The 27,614-nt window shown below is 40.7% G+C and overlaps 2 protein-coding genes and 1 long non-coding RNA gene across 6 annotated transcripts; 1 reads left to right on the top strand and 2 right to left on the bottom strand.

Annotated features, from left to right (window-relative positions):
• Positions 1–1,739: 1,739 nt before the first annotated feature.
• Positions 1,740–7,613, top strand: LOC148847751 (uncharacterized). 2 transcript variants are annotated; one of them, XM_088950083.1, is made up of 4 exons: positions 1,740–2,573; positions 2,787–2,852; positions 3,121–3,308; positions 6,759–7,613. In XM_088950083.1, exons 1-4 carry the CDS (start codon positions 1,892–1,894, stop codon positions 7,437–7,439), a joined length of 1,617 nt encoding a protein of 538 aa, XP_088806209.1. In that variant the 5' UTR covers positions 1,740–1,891; the 3' UTR covers positions 7,440–7,613. The 2 variants fall into 2 exon arrangements, with proteins under 2 accessions (XP_088806209.1, XP_088806210.1); XM_088950084.1 differs by lacking the exon at positions 2,787–2,852.
• An 8,000-nt stretch (positions 7,614–15,613) lies between these two features.
• Positions 15,614–16,371, bottom strand: LOC148847750 (uncharacterized). Of its 3 annotated transcripts, none has more exons than XM_088950086.1 (2): positions 16,233–16,371; positions 15,614–16,134 (listed from the first exon to the last, which is right to left on the bottom strand). In XM_088950086.1, the coding sequence occupies exon 2, from the start codon at positions 16,071–16,073 to the stop codon at positions 15,879–15,881; it is 195 nt and encodes a 64-aa protein (XP_088806212.1). In that variant the 5' UTR covers positions 16,074–16,134; positions 16,233–16,371; the 3' UTR covers positions 15,614–15,878. The 3 variants fall into 3 exon arrangements, with proteins under 3 accessions (XP_088806212.1, XP_088806213.1, XP_088806211.1); XM_088950087.1 differs by having other exon boundaries at positions 16,228–16,367; XM_088950085.1 differs by having other exon boundaries at positions 16,223–16,361.
• A 479-nt stretch (positions 16,372–16,850) lies between these two features.
• LOC148847749 (uncharacterized) lies at positions 16,851–17,475 on the bottom strand. The gene is made up of 2 exons (XR_016101272.1): positions 17,395–17,475; positions 16,851–17,276 (listed from the first exon to the last, which is right to left on the bottom strand). It is a non-coding gene; the product is annotated as an uncharacterized LOC148847749 (long non-coding RNA).
• Positions 17,476–27,614: the final 10,139 nt, after the last annotated feature.

The following is a 27,614-nucleotide window of genomic DNA, read 5'->3' as shown; positions in this document are numbered from 1 at the left end:
AGCCATCTATAGAACGACGGAACCGCATTAGTTCCCTCTACCAGCAGGTATCAACCCTCCCTTCTCCTCTCTCACTCCCCCTTTGTTTGATCCTCTCTCTAGCCTTTAATGGGTTCAGATTGGGTAATGGCAGGGGGCATGACGACGAGCATTTCTAACAAGAAGAAGTAGAGGAGAATTGTTCGAACACAATAGGTTCCTTAAGAAGGAGATGGCGTCAATTGGTGAAGTTGTGAATCGTGTCGTGAAGGAGCTTTTGGTGTGGACCGAGATCATCAAGCTTCAATTAATGGGCACGAGTCTCCATTAATGACGATGCAGGTTTCAATTCTAGAACCCCTTAATTGACGACGGGCTACATGCTCCGCACTATAATAAGGCAGAACTCGGTGTTGTTCACTGCTGAATGATATTACCATCTACACAATTTCTCAAAAGCAAATTCAAGGCAGATCCAACGTTGATAGTTGCATTTGTAGAGAGAGAGGAGCAAGCAATTTGTGGGAGCACAAGTAGTAGGTCTGGATTCCGTTTCTGCTTGCTAAGGACGAATACTGAGACACTAACGAGGTTTACACGTGCATATAGGGAATTGCAGAGATGCAGCGGATGAGTGATGGTGGGAGGTGGATAAGAGAGAGAAACCGAAGAGAAAAATGAGAGAGGAGAGAGGTTTGTTCCATCGCCATCGCTTTGTTATCATCGAAGGGAGAGGAAGACGATGAACAGTAGATTCGAGGGGGGATTTAGTCATGTGTGGTACGTAGTTGTTGGGACCGGAGCCAAAAAATGATCCCAGAGCAGATCCGGGGACTTGAAATTGGTTTTGCCTCATGCTATCGTGGGTCCGGTGTGTATGTTTACTCTCCCCTTCTCCTATGTTCTTCCATTGCCAAATTTTCGGTTTGGCTTTGGTTCGTTGGATGTTGGATGCATCTTTTGTGGAGGAAATACATAGGTGTTGATAGTGAACTATGTGTATGTTTATTTTGGTTCTGTCTCAAAACTACAAGTTATTCATTATTATTTAAAAATAAAAATTTTAAGTAATGCACGTCATTACTAATACAAATAACTGACGGACACATTCTGAAAGCTTGAATATTGCAGAGACACGTTTTGAAATTCAAAACTGACTTGAGACAATACCTAAAGTTCAAAATATTGATCAGGAAATTTTCCATAGAGGTGGCTCCATATTTGGCACAATGATAAATGGATTCAATTCAGATCATATTTGAATTTAAAATTGGATAAACGAATAGAATTTGATGGTAGATGTCAAGCCAAAACCATAACTTAATGGCCCCATCTTTTATAATTCCAAGTTTCTGTCCCCGCTGCAAAGCTTTCTAAGCTGACATCCGCAATGATGCCAATATGCTTAAGGCCAATGCTATTGTTTTGTTACAAGTTTTGCATGTTAATTCTGATAAGGTAACTGTCCCTCAACCAATCTTCCTTGAAATCCACCCACCCAAAGATTAAAATCAACTTTTAAATATTTATTATATGCTCATTCACCAATGCTTACTACATCCGGACTCTCTGTATGCCACCTCTTCCACTCTCACTCCCCATCATATCTTATTCGTCTTGTAGCCTGCCTTGGAAGAGTATGATTGACACAAATACATTGAAGTGTAAAGTAATTTTAGAAAGCTGGTAGGGGTTATCTGTTATTATTGAAAACCTTGGGGAAGTATATCACTTTATCAGATTCTGATGATTGATGATTGATTTACTTTTACCCCAAAATTTTAAAAAACCCCGCAATTACTATACAACACGAACTGCCTCCCCTATCGACTCATTTTCTTCTCCTTTACCCCGTCAGACTCAGATCTCTGTGTATGTGTGGGGGTCTGCCGGCTGCGGCATAGAAATCGAAATGTCATGGTTAACAAGGTCTTTGGTGAACTCGCTGAAAGTCGATGACGACGACGACGAGGATGATGGAAAGGAAAGGATAAACGATACAAAGAGGGATTCACCAGAAGATGAGCAACTGCAACAGCAACATCATATCGACTCATTTTCTGAGGATCACGGACGAGGCCTCAAAGAAGATCTCTCGGAGTTCAAGAAAACTCTAGCCCGTCAGCTATGGGGCGTCGCCTCTTTCCTCGCTCCTCCTCCTCCCTCCACTTCCCAATATCCATCCCCTTCTCCTCCTCCTCCTCCCCCTCTCCCCCCAATCTCTTCTACTGATCCTACCATCTCCGACTGGAATCGTTGGGAATCATCGGATCAGTCCGTATCTGGAGAAACTTTCCATCCCGAAATCCCCGATTCGGCTGGAATTGCAGGAATTCGTAGCGATTTTGCCGAGATTGGGGGAAAATTCATGTCTGGGTTCTCCAAGCTATCCGGTACCAGAGCTGTTTCCGAGATTTCGAAGATCACTTCCACTTTTCTTCCACCCTTTGGAATTGAAGGGGAATCTGTGGATAACACTTCTGTTCAAGGTGCTATTGGTGTTACTGATGAGGTATTAGCATTCGCTAAGAATATCGCAATGCATCCGGAGACGTGGTTGGATTTCCCTCTGCACGACGAAGAAGATTTAGACGGTATTTGGATTTCTATATTCGAATTAACAAATTTCTCATTCTCAAAAGATAAAGCCGTATCTTCTGATTGATTAATGAAGACCTTGTGGTAGTTGAAAATGGAAAGTTCAAACTTGTTACTTGTTTCTTTCTTCTTCTTTTTTTCTCGGTTAGGAAAAAAAAACAGAGAAAATTGTGAAACAACGTATTTACACGGAAACCATTTACCTGCAGTTTATACACCCTTTGGAAGTCTACTTATACGCAGGAACAATGCGCAAGCAATTGACTACCGGATGAGTAATGCAGTTCAATTCTGAAATTAAGATCAAGTTTTTATTTTTTTATCAAATAAAAAGAATAATAGAAAAACAAAGCAAATGATGCTCAACTGCATTGTTCACCCTTTTCCTGAATGGCGATTTAGCACTTTATCTACAGCAATCGTATCTCAGAGTTAAACCTTTACAGGAAAGAATGTGTTTCCGTTTATAACTTTATATAATATATGTTATTTCTCCATGTTGTTGTTTCTAATGCCATGCACATAACTTTCTCTTTTTTCCAGATTTTGAAATGTCTGATACCCAACAAGAGCATGCTTTGGCTGTTGAAAGACTTGCTCCAAGATTGGCAGCTCTTAGGATTGAGCTTTGCCCGGGATATATAAGTGAGGGATTCTTTTGGAAGGTTTATTTTGTTCTTCTGCATTCTAGGCTCAATAAACATGATGCTGAGCTTTTGTCTACGCCCCAGGTGCGTTAGTTCCCATGAAATTAACTATACTATTGCTTTCATCAATACCTTGCATCTGTGCCTAGTTTTATACGTACTTCCCCATTAACAGATACTTTATTTACAATAAGGCCTATGTTTGTGTTTATTAGCGTAATATTTAGTAATGCTGGATTTAACCCTGTCGTTATGTATGTTGATAAACACAATTTCTAGCTAAGATATCTTCATGGAGTTATTGAGGTTATATATTGTTAATGGCTTAAAAGCAGAGGATGCACTTTCACATTTAACACTATAAACTCTGAAACCTGAAAAATGAAATTTGTGGCATCTTCTAATTCCTAAGAATGGATCTTGAAATGCTTGTTAGTGTTGCTGTTCTTATGGGAGAAAAAGATAGTGAGAACTGAAGATTAGAACTCCCAATTGGCTTATTGAAGTGATTTAACTTATCAGTGATGATTTTACTTTTCTATTTAGTGAATCCTAACTCCAGTTTTTCATTATGGATGTGGTATTAATTGGCCTAGGAAGATTGGAATATGAATGCAAAAAGGATCTATTGACAAAGCATACAATCTGAGTACTCAACTAAGTTTTACTAAAAGATTGAATGCCTCCCAGAAACAACAATTTTTTATCAATGGCAAAACAGGTTTTACTAAAAGATTGAAAAGGAGATCAAATACCAACAAAATAGAGGGAAAAGAAAAAGAGGCTGATAGAAGTACTACAAGGGTTCCACAAGAAATCTAGCATACAAAGAAAACCACAAAAGTCCCAGCACAAAGCAAATGATTATGGAACATTCCCTGCCCACCCTGCAATAAAAAAGTGATAGATGATAATATTCAGATCTACTAAGTACTAACTCCAGCTCTCAAAAAAGGTGTCTGTTAGGTAGTTTGCTGAATTTTGTGCCCAGAAGAATGAGATGATGATCATTCTTGCCACCAAAGTCCAAGCTTCACTGATATGATACCATAAATAACCAATAATGTTCCATTTCCCTATTCATCCACCCAATCACACCTTAGTCTCTGTGTCTTGCATTAACACTGTAACAACACTATAATCTCTGCCCCAACAGCAGTAGTTAATGGAGCATGGACCTGAATATACTAGCACACGTCTAATTGCTGATAGTCCTGACTTTGCTAAGGAGCAACATGGATAATAGTATGTTGACTGGATCATGCTTCTCTGTGCATCTTGCATCAACACTGTAGCAACACTATAATCTCTGCTCCAATAGCAGTAGTTAATGGACCATGGACTGATGGACCTGAATATACTAGCATACCTCTAATTGCTGATAGTCCTGACTTTGCTAAGGAGCAACCATCTAAATCTTTCTTGACTGCATTCCTAGTATTTGGAATCCAACCCTGGATAATAGTGTGTTGACGGGATCATGCCAACTAGAAGATTGGTCCTCACCTAGTAGTATTGCCTGTGGATGCATTGTGGCTGTTCTCATGGCAAGTTGGCAACCGATGTATTTTCAGGAGCAATGATGGAATGATAATAATAGCATATTAAGGTCTTATGGTATTTAGTGATCCAGCAAGTGTTTATTAGTTCCTATTACTATTTCTGGATTTCATGCTTATGGTTTTCTATAGTCTCCATAGGATTGAAATTGAAGGGCATTCCCAGGTGGTGGTTTGGTTAATGTATAATAGGGACAGATTCCCTGGTCTTGGATACTATCTTAGTTTTTAAGGCACCAAGGTGAAGCTAGGTGGTAGGGGGACGCCTTGTTGCTTAGTTGCCTAGGAAATGGAATTTTTACATAAAAACATTGAATCCTAGGGTAATTCTTTAGGTTCCATAAAACCAGCACCATCTTTCATTGATAATTATCTATAAACTTCATGACAAAGTATAAGCTTCATATTAAAACATAGAAAATCAATAATATTTATGAGAAGAAAAGAAGTGTTGACTGGACAGAATTGAAGTTCTTCCTTACTTATTGGTCCGGGTTTTAAAGTCTTTGAGGGTTCAAGACAGCATATGCCAACATGTGTGTTGATTGAGCCCTAGCAAATAAGAATAACAGAAAAATAAAACTAGTACATAAACCCACAGAGTGAATATTTTAGTTTAATAGTATACATTCAATTATTGTAATATCAGAATATAAGTGTTTCATGGTGGTATGTATAAAATAGGTAGGTGAAGTGAGGCGACCATCCATGGGCACCTTATCACCTACGCCTTGACAACCATGCTGTCTTACCAGATCATAGAGGTTGAATTAGCAACCAGAGTGAAACCTCTGCTAAGCTGAGGGTTTCTTCATTTTACATTTTTGTACAAAGTATGTAGGCAACTAAATGAGGTGACCATCCATGGGCACCTTATCACCTATGCCTTGACACTGCTATCTTACCAGATCATAGAGGTTGAATTAGCAACCAGAGTGAAACCTCTGCTTAGCTGAGGGTTTCTTCATTTTACATTTTTTTATAAAGACCCATGCTAAGGTCTTGGACAAGCTTGGGCCACTTTATTTGTGAAGAGTTGCATTCTTAGTGCACATGCATTTATGTCATTTTAAATATCAATATGACACTTTAATGTTTATTTTGTCAGAGAACAGTTGGATTAGAACTAGGGGTACAACCTGGTACACTGCTTTGGGCTTGGACCTTCAGGCTGGGCCCATTCAAAATTTGACAAAAGTTCAACCTTAGCCCACCCAAGTTGAACCCCTAATTAGAACCAAGTCGTAGTTGTTCATTCAAAAAGAATGCCTAATTAAAGATTTTTCATGCTTGTAAGGACATTATTTGCCAGGTCCATTCTTTTCAAAAATGGACTCATAGCCAACTGAGCCCTTTAAGTATGAACAAGTATGAGAGCAAGGAAAATATGTTTGGGCATTTATGTCATACCAATATAATAAAAAAAATATCCTTGAATGAGCTCTGCATTTTATTTTTTGAGTTGGAAGTTTAAGGAATGACTATTTTCAACTTAGAAACTAAAAGAAATCAGTGCAGAGCTCATAACCAAGAAAAATTTTATAAAACAGTTACAAGGCCAGCAATGCTGGCAGAAATGGATAATGGGAAACTTGGATCAGAAATGAACTTGTTCAAAGGAACCTAGGAGTATCTCCATCCTCCAATATGTGATAAAATGAGGTAAAATAGACTAAGATGGTTTGGGCATGTGCAGAGATGACTATCCACAACAACAGTAAGAGGAAGTAATCTTTTCCAAGTTGAAGGAGCCAGAAGAGCTAGGGGCAACAATTTTACCACTGGATATAGTTGGGATAAAGCTTATATTTAAGGAATGAATAAGACTAAATTGCTAATAATTTTAATTTTCTATTTCCATTAATAAAATTTTAAATTATGAACTTGCCAACTGTTTCTTAACCTTCTTTTCATGTTTCTGTTTAATTGTCTGCTAAAATTGTTAATTAATGTGCTGCATCTTTCTGCAATGCAGATTGTGGAGGCTAGAACAATGTGGATGCAGGAACTACAGAACAGTACAAAGCCAGAAGAACCTGACTGGCCCAAAAGAGGCATGTCATATGAAAGTGAGGGTACTAATTTAGTGCATGAAGGGTGTTTATCTGCATCATGTAATAGTCTTTACGAGTCTGTGTCACTCAAGACATTTGCTTCTGAATACACCTCTGTACCAGTAACAGATTTTGAGACTGAGAAGCATCCAGTTGTAAGCTCTGAGATGCAGGTTATTGATAAGTCTGTTGTTGAAGAAGGTCCTGCAATCAATAGCAAGGATAAGGCGGACTTTCTGCTTGGTTCATCTTCCAAGGACTTGGATCAGAAATTTGAAGATGATGGGGACGAATGGTTAGAGGATAACTCTGATCTAGGTGGCTTCAGTGGTACCACCATTCCTTTAGGAGATGAAGAAGATGTATCATTCAGTGATCTTGAGGAAGATGATGATGGGAACATTCCTGTAAAATCCAAAACAGTAGCATATATTTCAGAAACTTCAACAAAAGACTCCAGATACAGAAGCTCAACAGAACCGTCTCAGAACTGTCAGTTCCCTGATAAGGAGCACATTGGAAATGAACAGACGCATGCTAATAATCCAGAGAGCAAGGATTCAAGCGACTGGCTTAGTGTTGATGAGATTGATGTGGTGTAAGTGCATAGCTTCCTGAGGTTATAGTAAATGCGTGTGATGTAATGATATATCCATATTCATGCTCCAAATAGTTTAAAATAGGTTGTGGCAACTGGTGTTTGTAAATATAACCCACTTGAATGGGTTTTGTTTTGAAACAACCGTATATCCATCTCTCTCTTGGCATTTGAATAAGTATTAAGTTGGTGCACTTCACAGTAAATCAACCAATGTCACCAGGAGGCAAGGGATTGAAGCATTAAGAGGGAATTTTTTCAATGACCTGTCTGCTGCATCGGTCTGGACAAGAAAATCTGGTTAAGCCTCAAGGCCAAGTGTAGGCCAAAGCAAATTTTGGTGGGATTATAGAATAGGCGATTAGCCAAGTAGCTGACCCTGCCCTGCCTTTCTTGACTATATATGATACTAAATGACTTACGGAAGGGTAGCTTTTCGTGGACCTGGTGAGGTAAGGTAATGTGTTGGAGATCAGTCCACTAGTCCAGGCATTGTATTGTAAAGGGGTCTTTGGGTCCAGGCCCAGTTCTAATTGGATCCAGTTCAACTGGCCAGTCTAGTCTAAGTTTCACCATGTTATATGGGGATTGAAACTGCCCTTGTCTGTTTCTGGTTCGTGGGAATGGATCTAATCAATTAAATTCTAATAGTTCATAGATGTTTTGGAGTAGAAGTCTACTAGTAACCTATTTTGCACATTTGTCTTTACTTATTAGTAGTTGTCTTGTTTTATTTATCATTAATCGATTCAAAACTCGAAACTAGATGAAGGTGATCATGAAATATAGGGCTTCGTTTGTTTTGAAGTAAAATCTCTTGGGAAGTAAACTGCTACCTGATTTAGTTTTTGCATAGTTCGGGTTCACCTTTATTTTACCGGTTGGCAATTAAAATGTTTATTCGTTGACCACTAATTTTACTTGACACCGGAGTAAACATTTTCTCAAAAAATTTAATGAAATTCCTAAATTACCTAAGAAAATTTTTATTCATTTTAGAATATACAAAGATCATGTCTGAGCCCCATGTAGAAGGTACGAACTGGCTCAGTTGGTAAGGACTTTAGCTGGTTGTAGGGGAGACTAGGGACCAAATCCAACCTTAGTCAGGGTTTGGAGCGTGTTATGGGTAGGTTAAGTTGTATCCCCCAGATACAATCACCTGGGAGATGGGAAATTTTTTTTTTTTTTTTGAAAACGCTCTTAGGCATCATATCTCATTGAAAGAAAGGCAACAAGGCCAATCAGAAAACCTACATACAATTTCTCAAAAGAACAAAATATAAAAATGGATGAAGGAACACATAAAGAACTTCTACAACCAAATAAAGGTGAAATAAAATCACTAATAGAAGTAGATAATCACATTTCCAAACCAAATAAAGGTGAAATAAAATCACTAATAGAAGTAGATAATCATTCCAATCCACCACAAACGGCAAACGAATATGATAAAAGAGATTTCCAAAAGACTGCAAAGATTCCGTAATAGTATGGTTGGAGTAGATCCGCAAAGGATGGCAAAGCTCCACACATAACAATCACTACTAGAGACAGAAACTGCCATCCATAATTGCCTTCGCCGGAGAATTGCGAACGGAACTCATCATGAACCGTATCAGTCAGAGAAACGCGAATTGACTCAATCATAGATGGCATACGTGAAGCTACATTTACTGGTAACGACTGCCCAATAAAGAGTCCAAGAGAAGAAACCCCAAGTCAAAATGCCCACAAAAAGAAAATAAAACACAAAAAGAGGCATAAAGAACAGCAAAAAAGAGAAGAGCAAACAAAGGAGAGAGGCGAGGGAAGAATGAACAGATGGGAGAAAAAATAGAGGGAAATGAAAACCCAAATGAGAGAAACTAGAGAACAAAGCCTCGAGAAAACTCGAGATGAAGCCTCTCTCAAAACAGAGAGAGAGAGAGAAACCAAATGGGGAAAGGGGAGAGAGAGAGAGAAACCTGATGGGGAAAGGGGAAAGGAGAAATGTCACTTATCCATAATCATCTACACCACACCTGGGACGTGGGAGATGGGTATCACTTACCATAAGTGATATCTGTTTGGGGTGAATTGGGATTGGAATTATTATTAGGACTATCTTAGCCATTTTGTGGTTTGTAAATTCATTCTAGCCTCTATTTGTTCAGTTGAAGTTGAAGCTTCGGCTTTCCTAGCTGGTTGCAACTTACCTTGTTTATATCATGTTGGATGGTGCTGCAAAAATTTTATATAGTTCACTTCCTGTTGGAAGAACATAGTCTTCCTCTTTGATGTTTACAAAATCAAATAGCCAAATGTAGAACTCTTATTCGGTCTTTTTAAGCCATTTCTTTAGCCAATTGTACAAGTTGGCAAACAATGTAGCTCACACCCTTTGAGAAGCTTAGCATCATCACTGAATTATCCTATAACATGGTCTAATGATCCCCCAGATTGTATTTTGTCTATTATATGCTGACAGGACTACTTGACGGGCTTTTTTGACTCTTCTCTGAGTAATGAAATTTGCAGTATGCCTTCAAAAAGAAAAAAAAAAGTAACCTCTAGGATAATATTATGGTTCAGCCATCAAAATTGATTGTATGGTAAAGGCAAGGTTTTTAAAATCAGACTAGATAGGGAATTGTTCTGGGTCAAATTTCTGGGTTAAACGGACTAAATTCGGTCTGAACAGATGGCCCATTGTGACAAAAAACTAAAAAAAATAAAAAAAAGTTAAAAACCGTTGTCTGAATCAACAATTCAACCGCTCGGATCAACGGTTTTCTGACCAAATCAATGATTTTTTACCAAAAACAATTTTAAAATAAAATAGAAGTAACCAATTCCCAGTTTTTCCGATCCAACCATCCAGTCCGGTCCCGTTTTAAAAACACTGTGTAAAGTCAAAGCCATATAAGAGAACCACTTGTGAATTTAATAAGTTATTTACTTGTAACTCGTAAGGGCATTACATGCGACCTATAACCCAATTCTTGAGAATGAGTGGCTCAATATTTTACTTTGAAAAATGATATCTAGAGAGAATGTGGAATTGTAAAATCCCATTCCCATCCCCACTCACTTCTATCCCGGTTCCATAACTGAGCATGGAATGATGGAATTAGAATTTTAGATATGGACACATGTACATATTACATTGTAACCACCCTCAGACCTCAGTAATAGACTAATTATTGTTTTTTATTTTTTATTTTGGAAGTGAATTTATTTTTTAAATTAAGTACATTAACCTCTATCATTATTAATTTGCAAAAATTCATCCTAATTAAACAATCGAGTAAAGTGTTTTTCAAAAACTAACATTCTTCTACGAGTTCCCTCCCTCAATTCCTCAAAGCAAGCATGTGGTGTTCTAAGTACATTGAAGGTTCAAAGTATCGATAATGGCCTATACGCCGGCATATCAGCTGGTATCGGCCTTTTTTTTTTAATTTCCAGTTGTTTTTTTGGTTTTGGTTCAAAGGGGCCAGTTTAAGTTCCGCCTACCCTCTGAACCAAGCCCTGACCCGATACAATTCCTGTAAGGACTTTCTATATATCGGAAAAGGGCCCAATACGATACGTATTAACCGATTCGAGCCGACATATAACAATTTTTTAAACCTTGAATACATTTTCACTCATCATAGACAAGGGCCCGTTTGAGAGTGATGAGTTGAAGATTAAAGCTAAGCTAATTCAGCTATTTTGAAGTGCTCCTGATAAGATATTCAGTTCAGCTAAGCTGATTTAGCCATTAAGCGTTCTAGATAAGCTATTCAAAGAAGCTGGAGTAAACAACACTCCAAATGACACTAACAGCTGATTTAGGTTCTCACCAAAATAATTTATATAGGCTATACTTGTGGGATCCATGTCTGACATTGCGCTTCAACCATCCCAAACGGGCACTGAAAGAGGCTGAAAAAGACAGCCCTTAAAATGGCTGACTCACAGTTGATCCGGGCTCTCCAAACAATGCATAGACTTATGATAGAGATGAACATGAAGCAGAGCCTATTTTGGAGCCTGATGTAATCGTTTCTGGTCACGTACCATTTTTTGTGATGTATAATTTTTTTGGCTAAGTACTTCGTTATTTGATCCGGTGGTGACGTGCCTTGGTGATGAGCTACTTGGTGGTGAACTGCTTGGTGGCGAACTGCTTAGTGGAGAACTACCTGGTGGCAAGCTCCCTGGTGGCGAGCTCCCTGGTGGCGAACTCCCTAGTGGTGAGCTGCCTGGTGGCGAACTCCCTACTAGGCGGCCTATGACTTAGAGAATGGTGGAGCTCCCCGATGCAGCGCAACCCGACTATCCTCTGCATGAGGTGGTCTACTTTCCTTTGTAGGCAGTGGGAGCTGAGGGACCTGCGAGAACTCCATCTTTTCCTCCTCTTTGTAGGCAACGGGAGCTGAGGGACCTGCGAGAACTGAATCAGAAGACCCAGGGATATTTTCCCAGCGGGGGCTATCTGACGCTTAAGTTAGCACTCTGATTGTAGAGAGCTTTGAAGATGATATTGGAGAAACAAGAGAGCTAGAGAACAGGGATTACCTCCATTTTTTCCATCCTCCTCCCCTTTGGGGGGTGAGGTCTTTATATACCGAAGTCTTCGCGAGTTAGGTGGGTGAAAAGCCTCCAAACGGTAAGACTCGTCACATCCTGCCAGAACCGGGGTATGGTGGTGAACTCCTCGAGGTCGTCAGGTCAACGCCTATGTTAGTTGGCGGGTCGGTGTCTGGGCCAAGTTGTCAGGTCGGCGCCTGTGTCAGTCGGCAGGTCGGTGTCTGGGCCAGGTTGTCAGGTCAGCGCTTGTGTCAGTCGGCGGGTTGGTGTAGGCCAAGTTGTCAGGTAGGAGATCTTCCTACGATATGCCAAACTACTCCTATACCGAGCTACCTTACAAGTGGCGAGCTGCCTAGGGGAGCTATGCCGAGCTACTTGTGGTGAGCTCTGCCGAGCGGCCTGGCTCTTTGGTGAGCTTTGCCGAGCTGCCTAGCTCTTTGGTGAGCTCTTTGGTGAGCTATCGAGCTCGTGGGATATGCATGTCGAGTTTATTAGTGGGCGTCTTATGGGCGGCTAGGTCGGATCATGTGCTAGGATGATCCAGGTCAGCCAGGTCGTGCAGGCCACGCGCCAGGCCGCGCGCAAGTCGCGCTAGGCCTCGCAGGCCATGCGCAAGTCATGCAAGCCGCGCGCAGGTCGCGCCAGGTCGCATCAGGCCGCGCGCAGGTCGCGTGCAGGCTGCACGTAGGTCGCGCCAGGTCACGCCAGGTCGCACGCAGGCCGTGTGCAGACCGCCCGTAGGCCACATGTAGGTCGCACCAGGCTGCGCCAGGCCGACCAGACCGGTGCCCGGGTGGGTCACCAACTTCGTAAGTTGTTGCCTGGGTGTTTGCCTATTTGTCACGAGGTGCCACGTGTTACAATTTCATTGGAAGACCAAATCTGCCCTCATCAATTGCCCCCCACTCACGAGTTGAGAGTAACTCAACGAAGGGGGTAGATTTCTTTTGGCTCGTAAGTCGACGAGCTGGTAAGTGCTGATCCAATTCCTTAGGCTTCGGGAGTTGCCTGTATGTGGTGAGCTGCCAGTAAGGTGAGGGGGTCTCTGACAGTTCAGTAGTGTAGCCCTTAGGCTCTAGGGCAACTTATAGTTCATTTTTGTTGATTTTGCTTCTAGTGAGGAAGTGACTGGATATTTAGCAATAGTATGGCCCGTAGGCTTTGGCAGTGACTCGTAGTCTACTCTTCTTTGACTTTTGCCCGTGCCAGAGAGGCGACCGGGTCTTAAGCAGTAATGTGGCTCGTAGGCTTTGGGAGTGACTCGTAGTCTACTCTTTTTTTACTTTGTCCGTGTCGGAGAGGCGACCGGGTCTTAAGCAGTAATGTGGCCCATAGGCTTTGGGAGTGACTCGTAGTCTACTCTTTTTTTACTTTGCTCATGCCGGAGAGGCGACTGGGTCTTAAGCAGTAATTTGGCCCGTAGGCTTTGGGAGTGACTCGTAGTCTACTCTTTTTTGACTTTGCCCGTGCTGGAGAGGCGACTAGGTGTTAAGTAGTAGTGTGGCCCGTAGGCTTTGCCTGTGAGGTGTCGAGCTATGATTGTGCTGCATCAGCTTCGTAATGCCGGTCACCCACTCCTACAAGAAGCTACTAGGAGCTCGACCTTCAGGAGAAACACTACTAACTTTAGGTCGCCAACTCACACGGGAGCCTTGGAAGGCTCGACCGGTAAAGGTGCCTATGTAGTCTGTTGGCCGCCAAATCCCACGAAAGCCACAAAGAGCTCATTTTTGTAGGGGGGACCTTCCAGAGAGGACTAATGAGGCATTATCTGAATTGAAAGTAAGATTGGTAGAGCTACTTAGTCTGTTAGCTCCCTGCATAGTCTTTGAGTTCATAAAAAATGTAAACTATAAAGCGATAGCTTTAACTTCTAAAAAGTGAGGACTTAGCTTTGGTAAGATGAGAACTTAGCTTTTGTAGGATGAGAACTTAGCTTTTTGTAGCGTGTTCCCACAGATGGTGCCAATTGATGTAACCATTTCTAGTCACGCACCATTTTTTGTGACGTATACATTTTTTGGCTAAGTACCTCATTATTTGACCCGGTGGTGACGTGCCTTGGTGATGAGCTACTTGGTGGCAAACTGCCTGGTGGAAAACTGCCTGGGGGCGAACTGCCTGGTGGCGAGCTCCCGGGTGGCAAACTGCCTGGTGGCGAACTCCCTGGTGGCGAGTTCCCTAGTGGCGAACTGCCTACTGGCGAACTCCCTAGTAGCGAGCTGCCTAGTGGCGAACTCCCTACTAGGTGGCCTGCAACTTAGAGAATGGTAGAGCTCCTTGATGCAGCGCAACCCGATTGCCCTCTACATGAGGTGGTCCTCTTTCCTTTGTAGGCAGTGAGCTGAGGGACCTGCGAGAACTCCATCTTTGCCTCCTCTTTGTAAGCAACGGGAGTTGAGGGACCTGCGAGAACTGAATCAGAGGACCCGAGGGTATTTTCTCGACGGGGTCTCTCCGACGCTTAAGTTAGCACTCTGATTGTAAAGAGCTTTGAAGATGATATTGGAGAAACGAGAGAGCTAGAGAGTAGGGATTACCTCCATTTTCTCCATCCTCCTCCCCTTTAGGGGGTGAGGCCTTTATATACCGGAATCCTCACGGGTTAGGTGGGTGAAAAGCCTCCAAACGGTAAGACTCGTCACATCCCATCAGAACCGGGGTACGGTGGTGAACTCCTCGAGGTCGTCAGGCTGGCGTTTGTGTCAGGCGGCCAGGTCGGCACCTGGGCTAGGTTGTCAGGTCGGCGTCTGTGTCGGTCGACGGGTCGGTGTTTGGGTCAAGTGTCAGGTCGACACCTGTGTCAATCGGCGGGTCGGTGTTTGGGCCAGGTTGTCAGGTCGGCGCCTGTGTCAGTCGGCGGGTTGGTGTCTAGGCCAAGTTGTCAGGCAGGAGATCTTCATACGATACACCAAACTACTCCTGTACCGAGCTACCCTACAAGTGGCAAGCTACCTGGGGGAGCTATGCCGAGCTGCTTGTGGTGAGCTATGCCGAGCTGCTTGGCTCTTTGGCGAGCTCTTTGGTGAGCTACCGAGCTCCTTGGTGAGCTATCGAGCTCCTTGGTGAGCTACCGAACTCATGGGGTATGCATGTCGAGTTTATCGGGGGCATCTTATGGGCGGCTAGGTCAGATCATGTGCTAGGATGATCCAGGTCGGCCAGGTCGCACGCCAGGCCGTGCAAGCCGCACATAGGTCGCGCAAGCCACACGCAGGTCGCGTAGGCCGCGCGTAGGTCGCGCCAGGCCGCGCGCAAGTCACACCAGGCCTCGCAAGCCGCGCGTAGGTCGTACAAGCCGCGCACAGGTCGCACTAGGCCATGCGCAAGCCTCGTGCAGGCCACCAGTAGGTCGCGTACAGGTCGCACCAGGCTGGCCAGACCGGTGCCCCGGTGAGTCACCAACTTCGTAAGTTATTGATTGGGTGTTTCCCTAGTTGTCACGAGGTGCCACATGTCGCAATTTCACTAAAGGGCCAATTCTACCCTCGACTGAGCCAAAGCATTGTTTGTCAAAACCACTCCTCTCTCTTCCCTCGTCATCTCACAAGAAAGAATAGTACCAAAACTCCTGGTTTCGTCTCATAAGCATGCCATAACTAATTAAGCAATGCAATGGAGAGAATGAAGATTCAAAATTCACATTTATATAGATGAGATGCTATATTCAGAAGACGTTTTTTTTCTGTACCAAATCAAATAGCAACATTAAACATTTATCATTTATGATTCCCTTGTTTTATTTGGCTAAACGAGACGGTTCAAAACCCTAGAGCAAAACCTGCGGAAAAACAAGCTCCTGCAAATCCATAAACATGTGAAAAGAGGTATGCATGTATAGATAGATAAAAGGAGAATAGAGTTGGAAATTAAGTACGGAGGATCAAGAAATGCTTCTCATTCCAGGACGATCCGCGACTTTCAAGGTCTTATCGATAAGCTTTTTGGCCTGCCTGCTCCGTATCTCTACCTTAACGCTAGAACTCTTATCCATCTTTATGTAGGGTTTCTTTGATTTCCTCAGAGCCCTGACCTTCGATTTGATCGATTCAACCAGGTTCTCCAACCTATTCGCCATCTCTAGATCTGTATTGCTGCCTGCAGCTCCTCTTCCGTCTTCTCTCACACACACTCTCTCTCTATAAATTTAGTGTGATTTTACTATGGGATCGACAATCGAGTAGTGTAATGTAATATTTTTCTCTGAAATCACAGTATAATATATACCTAACCTGACCTGACCAATCCCGTGCTCTCAGATAGCTTTTGGTTGGATTATTGTCTCTCTGTCACACGTTCACTTCTGTTTTGACCATTCGAAGAAAGGAAATGGAGTCCTTGATCGCTCTCTCTCTCTGTGGCAGAGATTTTCTTCAACCTCTCCCTCGCGCCTAGTCGCCTTCACCCTGAAGCTTGGGATGGAGCTTCGAAGTTGGAAGAATACCAAGCACGACCCTTCAGCTTCAGGCTTAAACTTTTTGTGATGATCACGGATGACGGGACAAGCTCAGTGTCCTGTCATCCGGTGCGGTGCGCATCTACTTCATACGCTTCTCTTCTTTGCCTTTTATATCGGTTAGTGATTATTACTTCAACTACCAAATTTTATTATTTTTTCGGTGCCTGGTCCCCCACTTTTTAGCGCCGAAATCAACTTCTAGGCTCTCACGACCCTCGTTTTAATATCTACTGCTTACAACATACAGTAATAAAGTCATTCAATTCGGTCTTATCAAAAAACGTCTCTCAAAATTTAATTCGATTTCCCAGCAATCAAGGCTCAATTTTTTTTTTTAAATCTTAAAAGCATATTCCATTCGTTCAAGAAATATAATTATAGAGAATTGCCAATAAGGTGAATCAAGATATAATTTCTCAACAACAACAAAATAAATAAATAGATAAAAGAGAAAATGACAAACTTCTGCAATCAAATAAAGATGAATTAAAATCATCAATAGAAGTAGATAAACATAAATCCAATCCGCCACAAATGGTGAAAGAAATGATTCCTAAAAGGATTGCAAAGAATCAGTAGTGATAAGATGGTTGGGATAGATCCATAAAAGATGACAAAGCCCCAAACATTACAACCATTACTAAATAATGTAAATGCCTTCCATAATTACATCCGCCAGAGAACTACGGAGCCGACCATGAATTGCATCTGTCCGAGAATCACAAACGGACTTTACCATGGACAGCAAAACATAAAGCAACATTCATTGGATCGAATGCCCAATACAGGATCCAAGAGAAAGTAACTCCCTTGTTAAAATGCCTGCAGAAAGAAGAAAAAAAGCATAAAAAGAGTCAAATAATGGATAGAATCATATGAGAAATGCAAGGAAAATAGATGAGAGGAAGACTAGTGGGAAGAATGGAGAGAATGGAGAGACCAGATGAGAGGAAGAATGAAGAATGAAAACAGGGGAGGAGGGAAGAAAATAAACAAAAGAAAGAGAAAAAACCTCGAGAAACTAGAGGGGGAAGCTCTCTCTAAATAGAGAGAGAAAGAGAGAGAACAATTTATTGATGCTTGATGCTACCACCAGCACGAATGGCTTAAGGCTCAAAATTTCGATGTGCTCATGAAAGAACTCATGTATTGGACGAAAATTAGTTTTATTCTATATTGATGTTTACAGTGTACAGAGGCAGTCGTTACAAGATTAGGCATAGAATTCAAAGATGAACGACTTTCCACAAATCCTTTACATTAACCAGTGCTTTAACATCTCTAACACCCCCTTCAAGGTGAATATTAGTCAAGAAATATCAACGACTTTCCACAAATCCAAACAAAACATGAACCACCAAGAAAAATGTCAACGACTTGGTCCTTGGTGGATATGAATTTGACAACAAGAAGCATTCACTGGATTAGGGGTGTCAATTGGACTAGATTTGGTCCAATCCGATCCAATCCAACGTGAATCCATTACAAATGGACTTGGTCCAGTTTAACGTCTAGACCATCTAATATGTTCAAATTCATGTTAATTTAGATTGCTTCCAATTTAAATCTGGTCCATTGACACTTGTGTTTTTATCTTTTATCAATTGATCAGATATTGGCTCAAACCAACCCAATCCAATATAAATTCATTATGGACGGACTAGGTCCAACCCAATACGCCTTATTGGTTCATCCAATCCATCGAAATTCAATATGTCTTATTGGTCTGTCCAATCTGTCCAAACTGATTTTGGTTTGACGAAATTCAACCCAAAACCAATCTATTGACACCCCTACATTGGACATGCTTGTGAACAAAATGCACATCAATTTCAATGTGTTTGCTATGTGCATGAAAAACTAGATTAGCACTAACATAGGTAGTGCCAATGTTGTCATACCATAATACCGGAGTAGAGGAAATGGGGATGTGGAGCTCCTAAAATAGAGAACAAAACCAAAGAAGTTCAGCAGCAACACAAGCAATACTCCTGTATTCTGCTTCTATGCTTGGATGTGAGAAAGTGGCATGTTTGCGACTAAGGGTGAGCATTAATTGGTTAAAACCAAAATTTTCGGTTTCGGCCTTTTTTGTTCAGTTATTTCGGTTTTGCAAACTTTCAGTTTCAGTTTTGGTTTTCAGGTTTAGAAATTTGGTTAATCTAAAAAACTAAATTAACTGAGCTTTATTATCTATAATATATATTAACATATAATACATATATAATATGTATAAAATATATTATATTGTATTATATTGTCTTATGTATTAAAATATATAATTTATTATATACATTGTATAATATATATTTTTAACATATAAATATATATTATATATAAAAGCATACACAATAATATATATTAAAATATATATAGTGTTGAAATTTGGTTTTAACCAAAATAACTGAAAACCAAATCAAAAATTTTGGTTTTTCAATATTTCGGTTTCGTTCATTTTTTCATTTAAAATGTTGGTTTTAAAAATTTTAATTTATTCGATTCGGTTTTTAACCAAATAAACCATTTTCTCATCCCTATTTGCGACTAGACCACAAGATAAGATTGGAACGCATATAAATACAAAACCCACCATGATGAGATTTGCGGTCATGAGGACAACCTTCGCAGTCCGCATTTGTGAAGGCACTCAAGGAAAAAGAGGAAGTACAATTAATGGTGAATCCAAAATCAATAGTATGTTTGAGGTATCATAAAATCCTTTTCACATAACTTTAGGGGTGGTAGAAGAATGCATATATTGACAGACCTTGTTGACAACGTAAAAGAGTTTAGTAACATATTGGAGGGCTCCAACAGTCTTGCGATATTCCTGTGGGTCAAACAAAGGATTGTTGTCTTCTTGTGAGAGGTGAATTAATTCCAGCCGGTAAAGGAATAGAGACTGGTTTTGCTGCATCCAAATGAAGAACACTTAGTAAATCTGAAATATATTTACATTGCGGCAAGAATAAACTTAATGGTGTGGGGAAGACTTGAAGGCCCAAGAAGTAACTAAGTGGGCCAAGATCACAAACAGCAAAGGAGGAACCCAAAGAGTGAATGAAAGCATCAACAACTGTGGAAGAGCTTGTTATTATAATGTCGTCAACATAAATAAACACATGGAGAGAGATGCCTTGTGAAGTAAAACAAAGATGAAATTGACTGAAAGATGGAAAATCCATAGGAGAGCAAGAATGAGGATAATTTGTGAAACCAAGCCTGAGGGACTTGCTTGATCACGTATAAGGATTTTCTTACGAGGCATATTGCATGTGGATTTTGATAGTTAACAAACCTAGGGGTTGACACATATAAACGGTTTCTTGTAAGTCACCATGCAAGAAGACATTTTGAATGTCAACCTGTTGGAGAGACCATCCATAGGAGATTGTGAAGGAAAGAATAATACAAATGGTTGTGGGTTTAATAACAGGACTAAAGATGTCTTGGTAATCAATCCCTTCACGTTGGTTATAGCCCTTTTGAATGTCTTGGTAATCAATCCCTTCACGTGGGTTTAATAACAGGACTAAGGATTGGGTTGATGCAAGAAGACATTTTGAATGTCAATGGGTCATATTGGTCAATGGACCCATTGACCTTTCTTTTAATTCGGAAGACCCTTTTACAGGCAAAGGATTTGACATTAGGTGGAAGAGGGACCAAAATCCAAGTACCATTCTTAACCAAAGCATTGAATTCTAATGCCATAGCTTCCTACCAAAGTGGCTCCTTAGTGACTTGGGAAAAACAACTAGGTTTTGGGCTTGAAAAGGCCACTTTTGGATCTAATAATCATAGGGGACTAAGGGCCCAATAGGTGAGATAGGTAACGATTCAGGTGAAAGGAGCAACATTGACAGGAGACATGGGTTGAATTAATGGTGTTGAAGTGGGCTGGGTAGATGGCTAAACAACAACAGGGTGGGAGGAGGTACACAGAGGACTGTTAGTAGGGACGAAAGCGTGTGAGTCCAATGGTGCATGATCTTTACAAGTGGGTTTTAAGGAAACTAGAGGCTATGTATCAAGAACAAGGGGAGGCCCAAGAACATGTGAAGGTGGATAACATTTTGGAGTCAATGATGTTGATGACTGAAACGGGAAGGCACTGCTTTCATTGAATATCACATCCTGAGAATAATGGATACGACCAGAGGACATGTGCGAACACTTGTACCCCTTGTATGATTCCAAGTAGCCGAGGAGCATGCTGCTTTGAGAGTGCAACTGCAGTTTATGATGAGTGTAAGGTCTGAGGGGAAGCATTGGCAGCCAAAGACTTTCAGTTCTGTGTATGATGGTGTCTTGCCAAGTAATTAACTCATATGGGCTTTTGTAATTAAGACCATGTAGGAATTAAGCTGATTGATTAAGTGTGTGTGTATATAGCAGTACGAAAGGCATCATGCCAATATTTAGTAGGAACTAAAGATTGAGCCGACAATGTTAACCCGGTTTCTACGACGTGAGGATGGCACCGTTAAGTAGAGACATTTTGTTATTGTGTACGAGGACATGAAAGCCTATGATGGATGCCATGAGTTGTAAGAATTTAAGCTTAGAAAATTCACTGCCGCCATCTGTTTGCAAGCATTTAATTTTTCGTTCAAATTGAGTTTCAACAAAAGCTTTGAATTTAATAAAAACAGAGAAAACTTCAGATTTCTAAGTAAGTGGGTAAATCCACATGAATCTACCGTATCCATCAACGAAAATAAGGTAATACCAATATCCATCAATAGAATCAACAAGGGTGATACCCCATAATAAATCTGAAAATATAATATCCTAAAGTAGAGGAACTTGGAACAATGATTCTTGCCTAATTGGCATGAGTCACAAAACTCCACTGATTTAGATGAGGATATTGGAAGAGGATGAGAGGCAATAACATGCTTCACAATCTTCATGGATGGATGGCCCAATCTATTGTGCCAAGTGGACAAAGAAGTAGGAACACCAACAAATGTACGTAGCACCAGAAAAGGACTTAGAAGGTAGCTCCAATTGATACAGGCCATCTTTAATTTGTCCCCACAGAAGTATCCTCCCCGAGAAGCCATCTTTTATAAGACATTCATGAGGATGAAATTCAAAAATCACACAGATCATTATCATTAATAAATTGTTCAAACATGTTCTATTTCCCACCAAGATCTGATCTAAACCTTTGTAGTCATTGTGAATGATCATGTTCAAGGCTTGGGCTTTGGTGGAAAATGCATGTGATCAAATCTATTATATAGTAGTTTAATTAAAGTAGTATGATATGAAATGGTTTGGTTTGTTACAAATTTGGTAGCGAACTACACTATGATTTGCTAAAGTGTGAGGCTTATCCTTAGCAAATATGGGGGAATTGGAGAGGAAGAATTCATCTTGTCGTTGGAATTCCATTGATAGGATGGAGGAAAAGTACCTTTAATTAGTTTCAACATGTGCAGAAGGATGAGAGAATTCAAGCAAGTGCTTGGATGTTTGCATATGGATTTCATGATTAAGTAACAGGGCCTGTATGTCATCAAAGGTTTATTCATTTGTTCCAACTGTGATTGTGAGAATGATAGTCAAGGCTTTGTAGTCCAGTCCTAGTCTAGCAATGCAAATACTTGAAGTGTGAGATCAATGGTTGATCAGCCGCTGCAAGCAGCTAAGGCTATCAACAAGGTTTCTAGTTGCTTTCAAGTAATCAAACATGGAGGAAGAACCATTTTGAAGATGAACAACTTCAGATGTTTGAACATGAACAACATGGGCTAGAATGCCTTTGGTAAAAGGGATGCTAGGATCCATCCAAGGATCAACTTATCTTGTTGTTCCCATTCAAGAAACGTTGGATTAATATCCTTACTTGACGTGGTATACTTAGGGATAGGGTATAGATCCATCAATATATCCAAATAATTTTTCTCCTTTGGAACAAGCTGAGATCGCTATAATAGGAAGCTGTGACAATCAAGTTTTGTAGAAATCAACTGACTAATATTAAAAGGGGTTTAAAGACTAACACCTTTGATAAAGGATGAATGGGAACTAGAACCTGTACCATTCATATTTGGGAAAAACAGAAGAAGAGAACAAAGAATTAATTAGAAAACTGAGGGCCTCTATGGCTCTGATACCATGAGCCAACTCACGTAGTGGATGAAAAGTAGTTTTATTCTATATTTCATAACAATGCTTTACATGATATTTATAGTGTAAGGCCACTGACGCTGATGATTTGGTGGATGCTTTTGGTAGTTTGGGACAAGAAAAGGATATAGTGGATGTGGTGGATGATCTGAAGGGGGGAGGAATAGAGAAATGGAGGGAATGTTTATTTGGAAAGATTTATGGGGATAAGGTGATACATCCAGCGACTGTAAGCAATCTCTTTCCGCGTGTATGGGAGTTGCAGGGACCAGTGAAAGTGGGAAGGACACCAGAGGGGATTTACATGTTCTTCACCCATGAAGTAGACATTAGATCAGTACTCTCTTGGGGACCTTGGGTGATTGCTGGGTTCATACTGGTTCTTCGGCATTGGGAGGTGGATATGCCACTAGATAGCATGGATTCCAGTAAGGTTTTGTTAACAATTCAAATTCATAGGCTGCCAATGGAGTATCATATCGATTCCATTGGCAGAAAAGTAGCTAGAAAGGTAGGAACACTAGTAAAAGACATAAATGTGGATAACACGAAGTTGTGGACTAGCCATCTGTTTTATCGTGTGGAGATTGATTTAACAAAGCCACTCAAAAGAAGGGTGCCAGTATATGGAAATAAGGCTCAACCGATGTGGGCGCATATCGAATATGAGAAGCTCCCTGTGTTTTGCTTTTATTGCGGACGTGTGGGACATGACTATCACCATTGCACATAGAAGGTCGAGGAGGAACAAAGTAGTAAAGAAGAAGGATCTGGTGAATTTGGTTGGGGCCTGTGGATTCTGGTGGTTTTAATCAAGATGAAAGCACTTCCAAAGGTAGCACCTCTAAATAGCAAGGTCAGAGAAGAGAGCAGAGAAATAATGGCAAGAAGGTGGATGAGGCTGGCATCCCTTCAAACAATAGGGATGAGGGTGGTTGTGGTGGGGAGGAGTCACCGGCGGGGAAGGGATGAGGGTGGATGACCTCATTGAGTTCGGTGAGGGAGTTACACAGCCGGTTACGACTCATTTACAAATTGATTAAAAAACTGCAAATATGAGTGTAGTGGATATAGGGAGTGGTGGGGGTGTTTGTGTGGGGCCTATCATGATGGATGCTGAGTGGATAGTTAGTCATAAACAGAGAATTGGGGATGCATTTATTGACGATGGAGACGAAGGTGCACTGTACAAGGTAAAAGGAAAGAGAGTATGTGTTGGTGAAGAGAGGGATTCTATGGATCACATGCACATTATGGTTTCTGGGAACCAAATTAATGAGATGCAGAATGGTGTTATGAACTCCAATGCTGTTATGGATGGGCTTGCGGAGGTTGTCTCACAACAACCCCGCCAATTGCCATGAAAATGTTGTGTTGGAATTGTAGGGGGTTGGGGGGCACTCCTACAATTTGGGAATTGGTTCATCTCTCTGGAGTTTACTCTCCAAGTATTATTATTATTATTTTTTTTTTTATCTAAAACTAAGGCAAAGATGACTCGATCGGGAAGGGTGATGAGTAGGATTGGGTTCTCACATTTTCATGTTGTTGAGTCTGATTGGCCCACCACTCTTTCCTTGGAGGGATGGGTTAGATATAGAGGTGTTGTTTTCAAATAGTAACTTAATTGCTGCCATGGTTAAAGAAGGATCTAATGATCGGGAATGGCTTTTAACTGGAGTGTATGGAAACCCAAAGAAAAAGCATTGTGAGAGGTTATGGAAATTTTTATAGGGAATTGATGAACATCACAATGGACCATGGCTATGCTGTGGTGACTTTAATGCCATAGTACACGATGGTGAGAAGGAAGGGAGTAAAGAAGTAGCAACTCTTCAAGTAGAAGTAAATTTCAAAGGGTTATCGATAATTGCAGTTTGATTGATATGGGATTTTTGGGTATAGGTATACTTGGACCAATAAAAGAGTAGGATTGGCTAATGTAAGGGAGAGATTGGATAGAATGTTAGCAAACGGGGAATGGAGAATGATGTTGCCCTGTGCCACATTACAACATCTCACTGCTACTTGTTCAGACCATCGTCCTCTTTTATTGAACTTAGTCGGGGAAAAGGGGGTGTGCTGGAAGAGATTTAAGTTTGAGATGATGTGGACTAGACATGAACAATTTGAAGGAGTTGTAAGGAGTAGTTGGCAAAGGAATACAAATGGGTCCAATGTTTCGGAGGGTGGCCACTAATGTTATAAAATCAAAAGAATGAGGTCAGCTCTTAGTATATGGAATCGACAAGTCATTGATAATGTCTTCCATCAACCATCAAATAGACGGAAAATGAAGGGAGTTGGAGACACCCCAGTCGAGATATCCTACTATTGAAGTGTTACAAAGAGAGAAGGAATTAGCAAGAGAGATGGATGAATTATTAAAGCGCGAGGAGATCTTTTGGCGACAACATTCAAGAGAAAATTGGTTGCGAGTAGGTGATAGAAACACGAAGTATTTCCATTTGCCTACTGTTATTAATAGAAGGAGGTTGGCAATTGATAGACTGAAGAAGGATGATGGCAGTTGGATTGAGAATGAAGGAGAAATCAAAGATACTTTTTTGAAGTACTTCTCAGACATCTTTACTTCTACCAACCCGGTCATGTCATCTACAACTAGAGAGTTGTTACACCCACACATTACACCAGAAGAAAACGAGGAGCTATGTAGAGTCCCCACGTACGAGGAGGTTAGAGATGTGGTCTTCCAACTGGGTCCTCTTAAAGCTCCTTGCCCTGATGGTATGTTAGCTATTTTTTTTTTCCATAAAACTTGGCACATTATTGGTTTTGATATAGTTGCCTTAGTCCAATCTCTTTTTAATGGTGAAAATTAATATTCGGAAATTAACTTTACTAATATGGTTCTGATTCCAAAGGTGAAATTTCTGAATTCAGTGCATCACTTTCAGCCTATTAGTCTGTGTAATGTAATTTATTAAATTTTTTCAAAACTACTTGCAGATAAACTAAGAGTTGTGCTTCATAAAATTATTTCTCCTTGGCAAGCTGCTTTTGTTCCAGGGCGACAAATAACTAATAATGTCATAGTTGGCCACGAGGTTGTTCACTACATGAAGAAGAAAAAGGCAAACATGGAGTTTTTGCACTTAAAGTGGGCATGGCTAAAGCTTATGATAAAATGGAATGGAGACTTTTGTATGAAGTTATGGAGGGTTTGGGGTTTTCACCTAATTGGATTAGACTAATCCGAATGTGCATCTCCACTACAAGATTGGTTGTCCTTGTCAATGGGGTGGAGTCCCATAGTTTTGAACCAACAAGAGATCTACATTAAGGTGATCCATTATCCCCGTATCTCTTTCTATTGGGGATGAATGTGCTCTCCTTGATGATAGACAAAGCTATTGCAATGGGAAAGTTGCATGGAGTAAGAAATGGTAGAGGATGTCCGGTGGTATCTCACCTATTATTTGTGGATAATCTTCCACTATTTGGACGAGCTTCTCTATTATAGATGAATGAGGTGGTTAACATTTTGGATGAGTTTGGGAGATATTCAGGACAAGAGGTTAATTATGGAAAGTCTAGTATTGTATTTAGTAAGAATTTACCTAGCCAACAAGGGAGGTTAATTGCTAGAAGTTTAGGTGTGGTGAGACTAGGTAGACGGGAAAGATACTTGGGGATGCCTCTTTGTATTGGACATCGAAGAATTGAAAGCTACCGAGAAGTTGTGGATAGGGTAAAGACACGACTGACTGGCTGGAGGGCAAATTGTTTATTATAGATGGGAAACAGTGTTGATTAACGGTGTGTTGTCAGCTTTGCCTATATATACTATGTCAGTTCATTCCTTGCCAACCCGGACCTGTTCTAACATTGAAACCACTATGAAATCATTCTTTTGGAATGGACATTCAGGTCCAGGTACAGATTTGCTATGGCAGAAAGCTTGTAGGCCAAAGAGAAGTGGGGGATTGGGTATTCGGAAAATGAAATTATTCAGCCAAAGTTGGTTGGAGACTTATGATAGAGAAGGAGTCCTTCCGGAGTAAACTGTTAATGAAGAAATATGTTAAAGGTGCTAACTTCCTAATAGTCTCTGTGCGAAGTAGCAGCTCACCGTTTTGGAAAGGTCTCTGTAGCTGTAGGACCCGTAATAGATTACAAAAAGGTTGTTGTAAAGGGGTTCGGAATGGGCTTACAATCAAAAAATGGGGTGACGCTTGGTTGCCAGACTTGGAAGGTTTTATGTTGCAAAGGCCAACAGAGTTGATTCATGATGGGGCTTCTTATGTTGCTAATCTTATCACACAAAGTGGGCTATGGAACATGCAACTTATTTCTTCTATATTCCCATTTGAAGTTCAACAAGCTATTACAAGAATTGGATTACCAAAGTATACCTCACAGGAAGATGAATGGATCTGGACATATGAGAGGGATGGAAAGCTAACAGTTTATAACTTGTTGATTGGGAGTTGCATACATGAACAGGTTAACATACAATGGTGGAGGAAATTCTGGAAATTAAATTTTTATCCTCCAATTAAATTACTTATTTGGATTCTGGTGCAGGGGTTAATTTTTACAAAAAACATATGGTGGGGACAATATGTTGACAGGAGGTGTGCTTTTTGTGGGAAAGAAGAAGAAACAACTGAGCATTTCTTTTGGTGGTGCAGTTTCTCAAGGGCAATCTGATTTGGTACTATTGGTTGGAGGCCAGATGGGGTGAGGGAGAACACAATTGCTGAATGGTTAACAAACTGTGTTCAATGGGTGAGCCTAATAGAAGATGCAGATGTTTTATTGTTGCAGTCGTAGGGTCTAGTACTTTGGATGATTAGGCTAGCTAGGAATGATGTTATGTTCAATGGTGTTACAATTGTACCAAAACGAGTAAATGATAAAATAAGAAAATTTAGGATGGAGTTAGTGGGGCTACAGGTTCGGTATGAAGAAGACTAACAAATTAGCGAGCATTCATGTGAGGACATTTTTTTATGGTTCATATAAAGTTGGAAGGGGAACATCGGCTCATGTAGC

This window comes from Nelumbo lutea, chromosome 6 (genome assembly GCF_056320005.1).
Source record: "Nelumbo lutea isolate HS-2025 chromosome 6, American lotus-T2T, whole genome shotgun sequence".
Lineage (NCBI taxonomy): Eukaryota > Viridiplantae > Streptophyta > Magnoliopsida > Proteales > Nelumbonaceae > Nelumbo > Nelumbo lutea.
This window is presented reverse-complemented; position numbering and strand designations above follow the sequence as displayed.

What these genes read in the sequence shown, in the direction of transcription:
- LOC148847751 (XM_088950083.1), top strand. Translation starts at nt 1,892, where the DNA reads ATGTCATGGTTAACAAGGTCTTTGGTGAACTCGCTGAAAGTCGATGAC. An exon ending in AGCAATTGACTACCGGATGA is followed by an intron (nt 2,853 to 3,120) that starts GTAATGCAGTTC and finishes TCTTTTTTCCAG; the next exon opens with ATTTTGAAATGTCTGATACC. An exon ending in AGCTTTTGTCTACGCCCCAG is followed by an intron (nt 3,309 to 6,758) that starts GTGCGTTAGTTC and finishes TCTGCAATGCAG; the next exon opens with ATTGTGGAGGCTAGAACAAT.
- LOC148847750 (XM_088950086.1), bottom strand. Translation starts at nt 16,073, where the DNA reads ATGGCGAATAGGTTGGAGAACCTGGTTGAATCGATCAAATCGAAGGTC.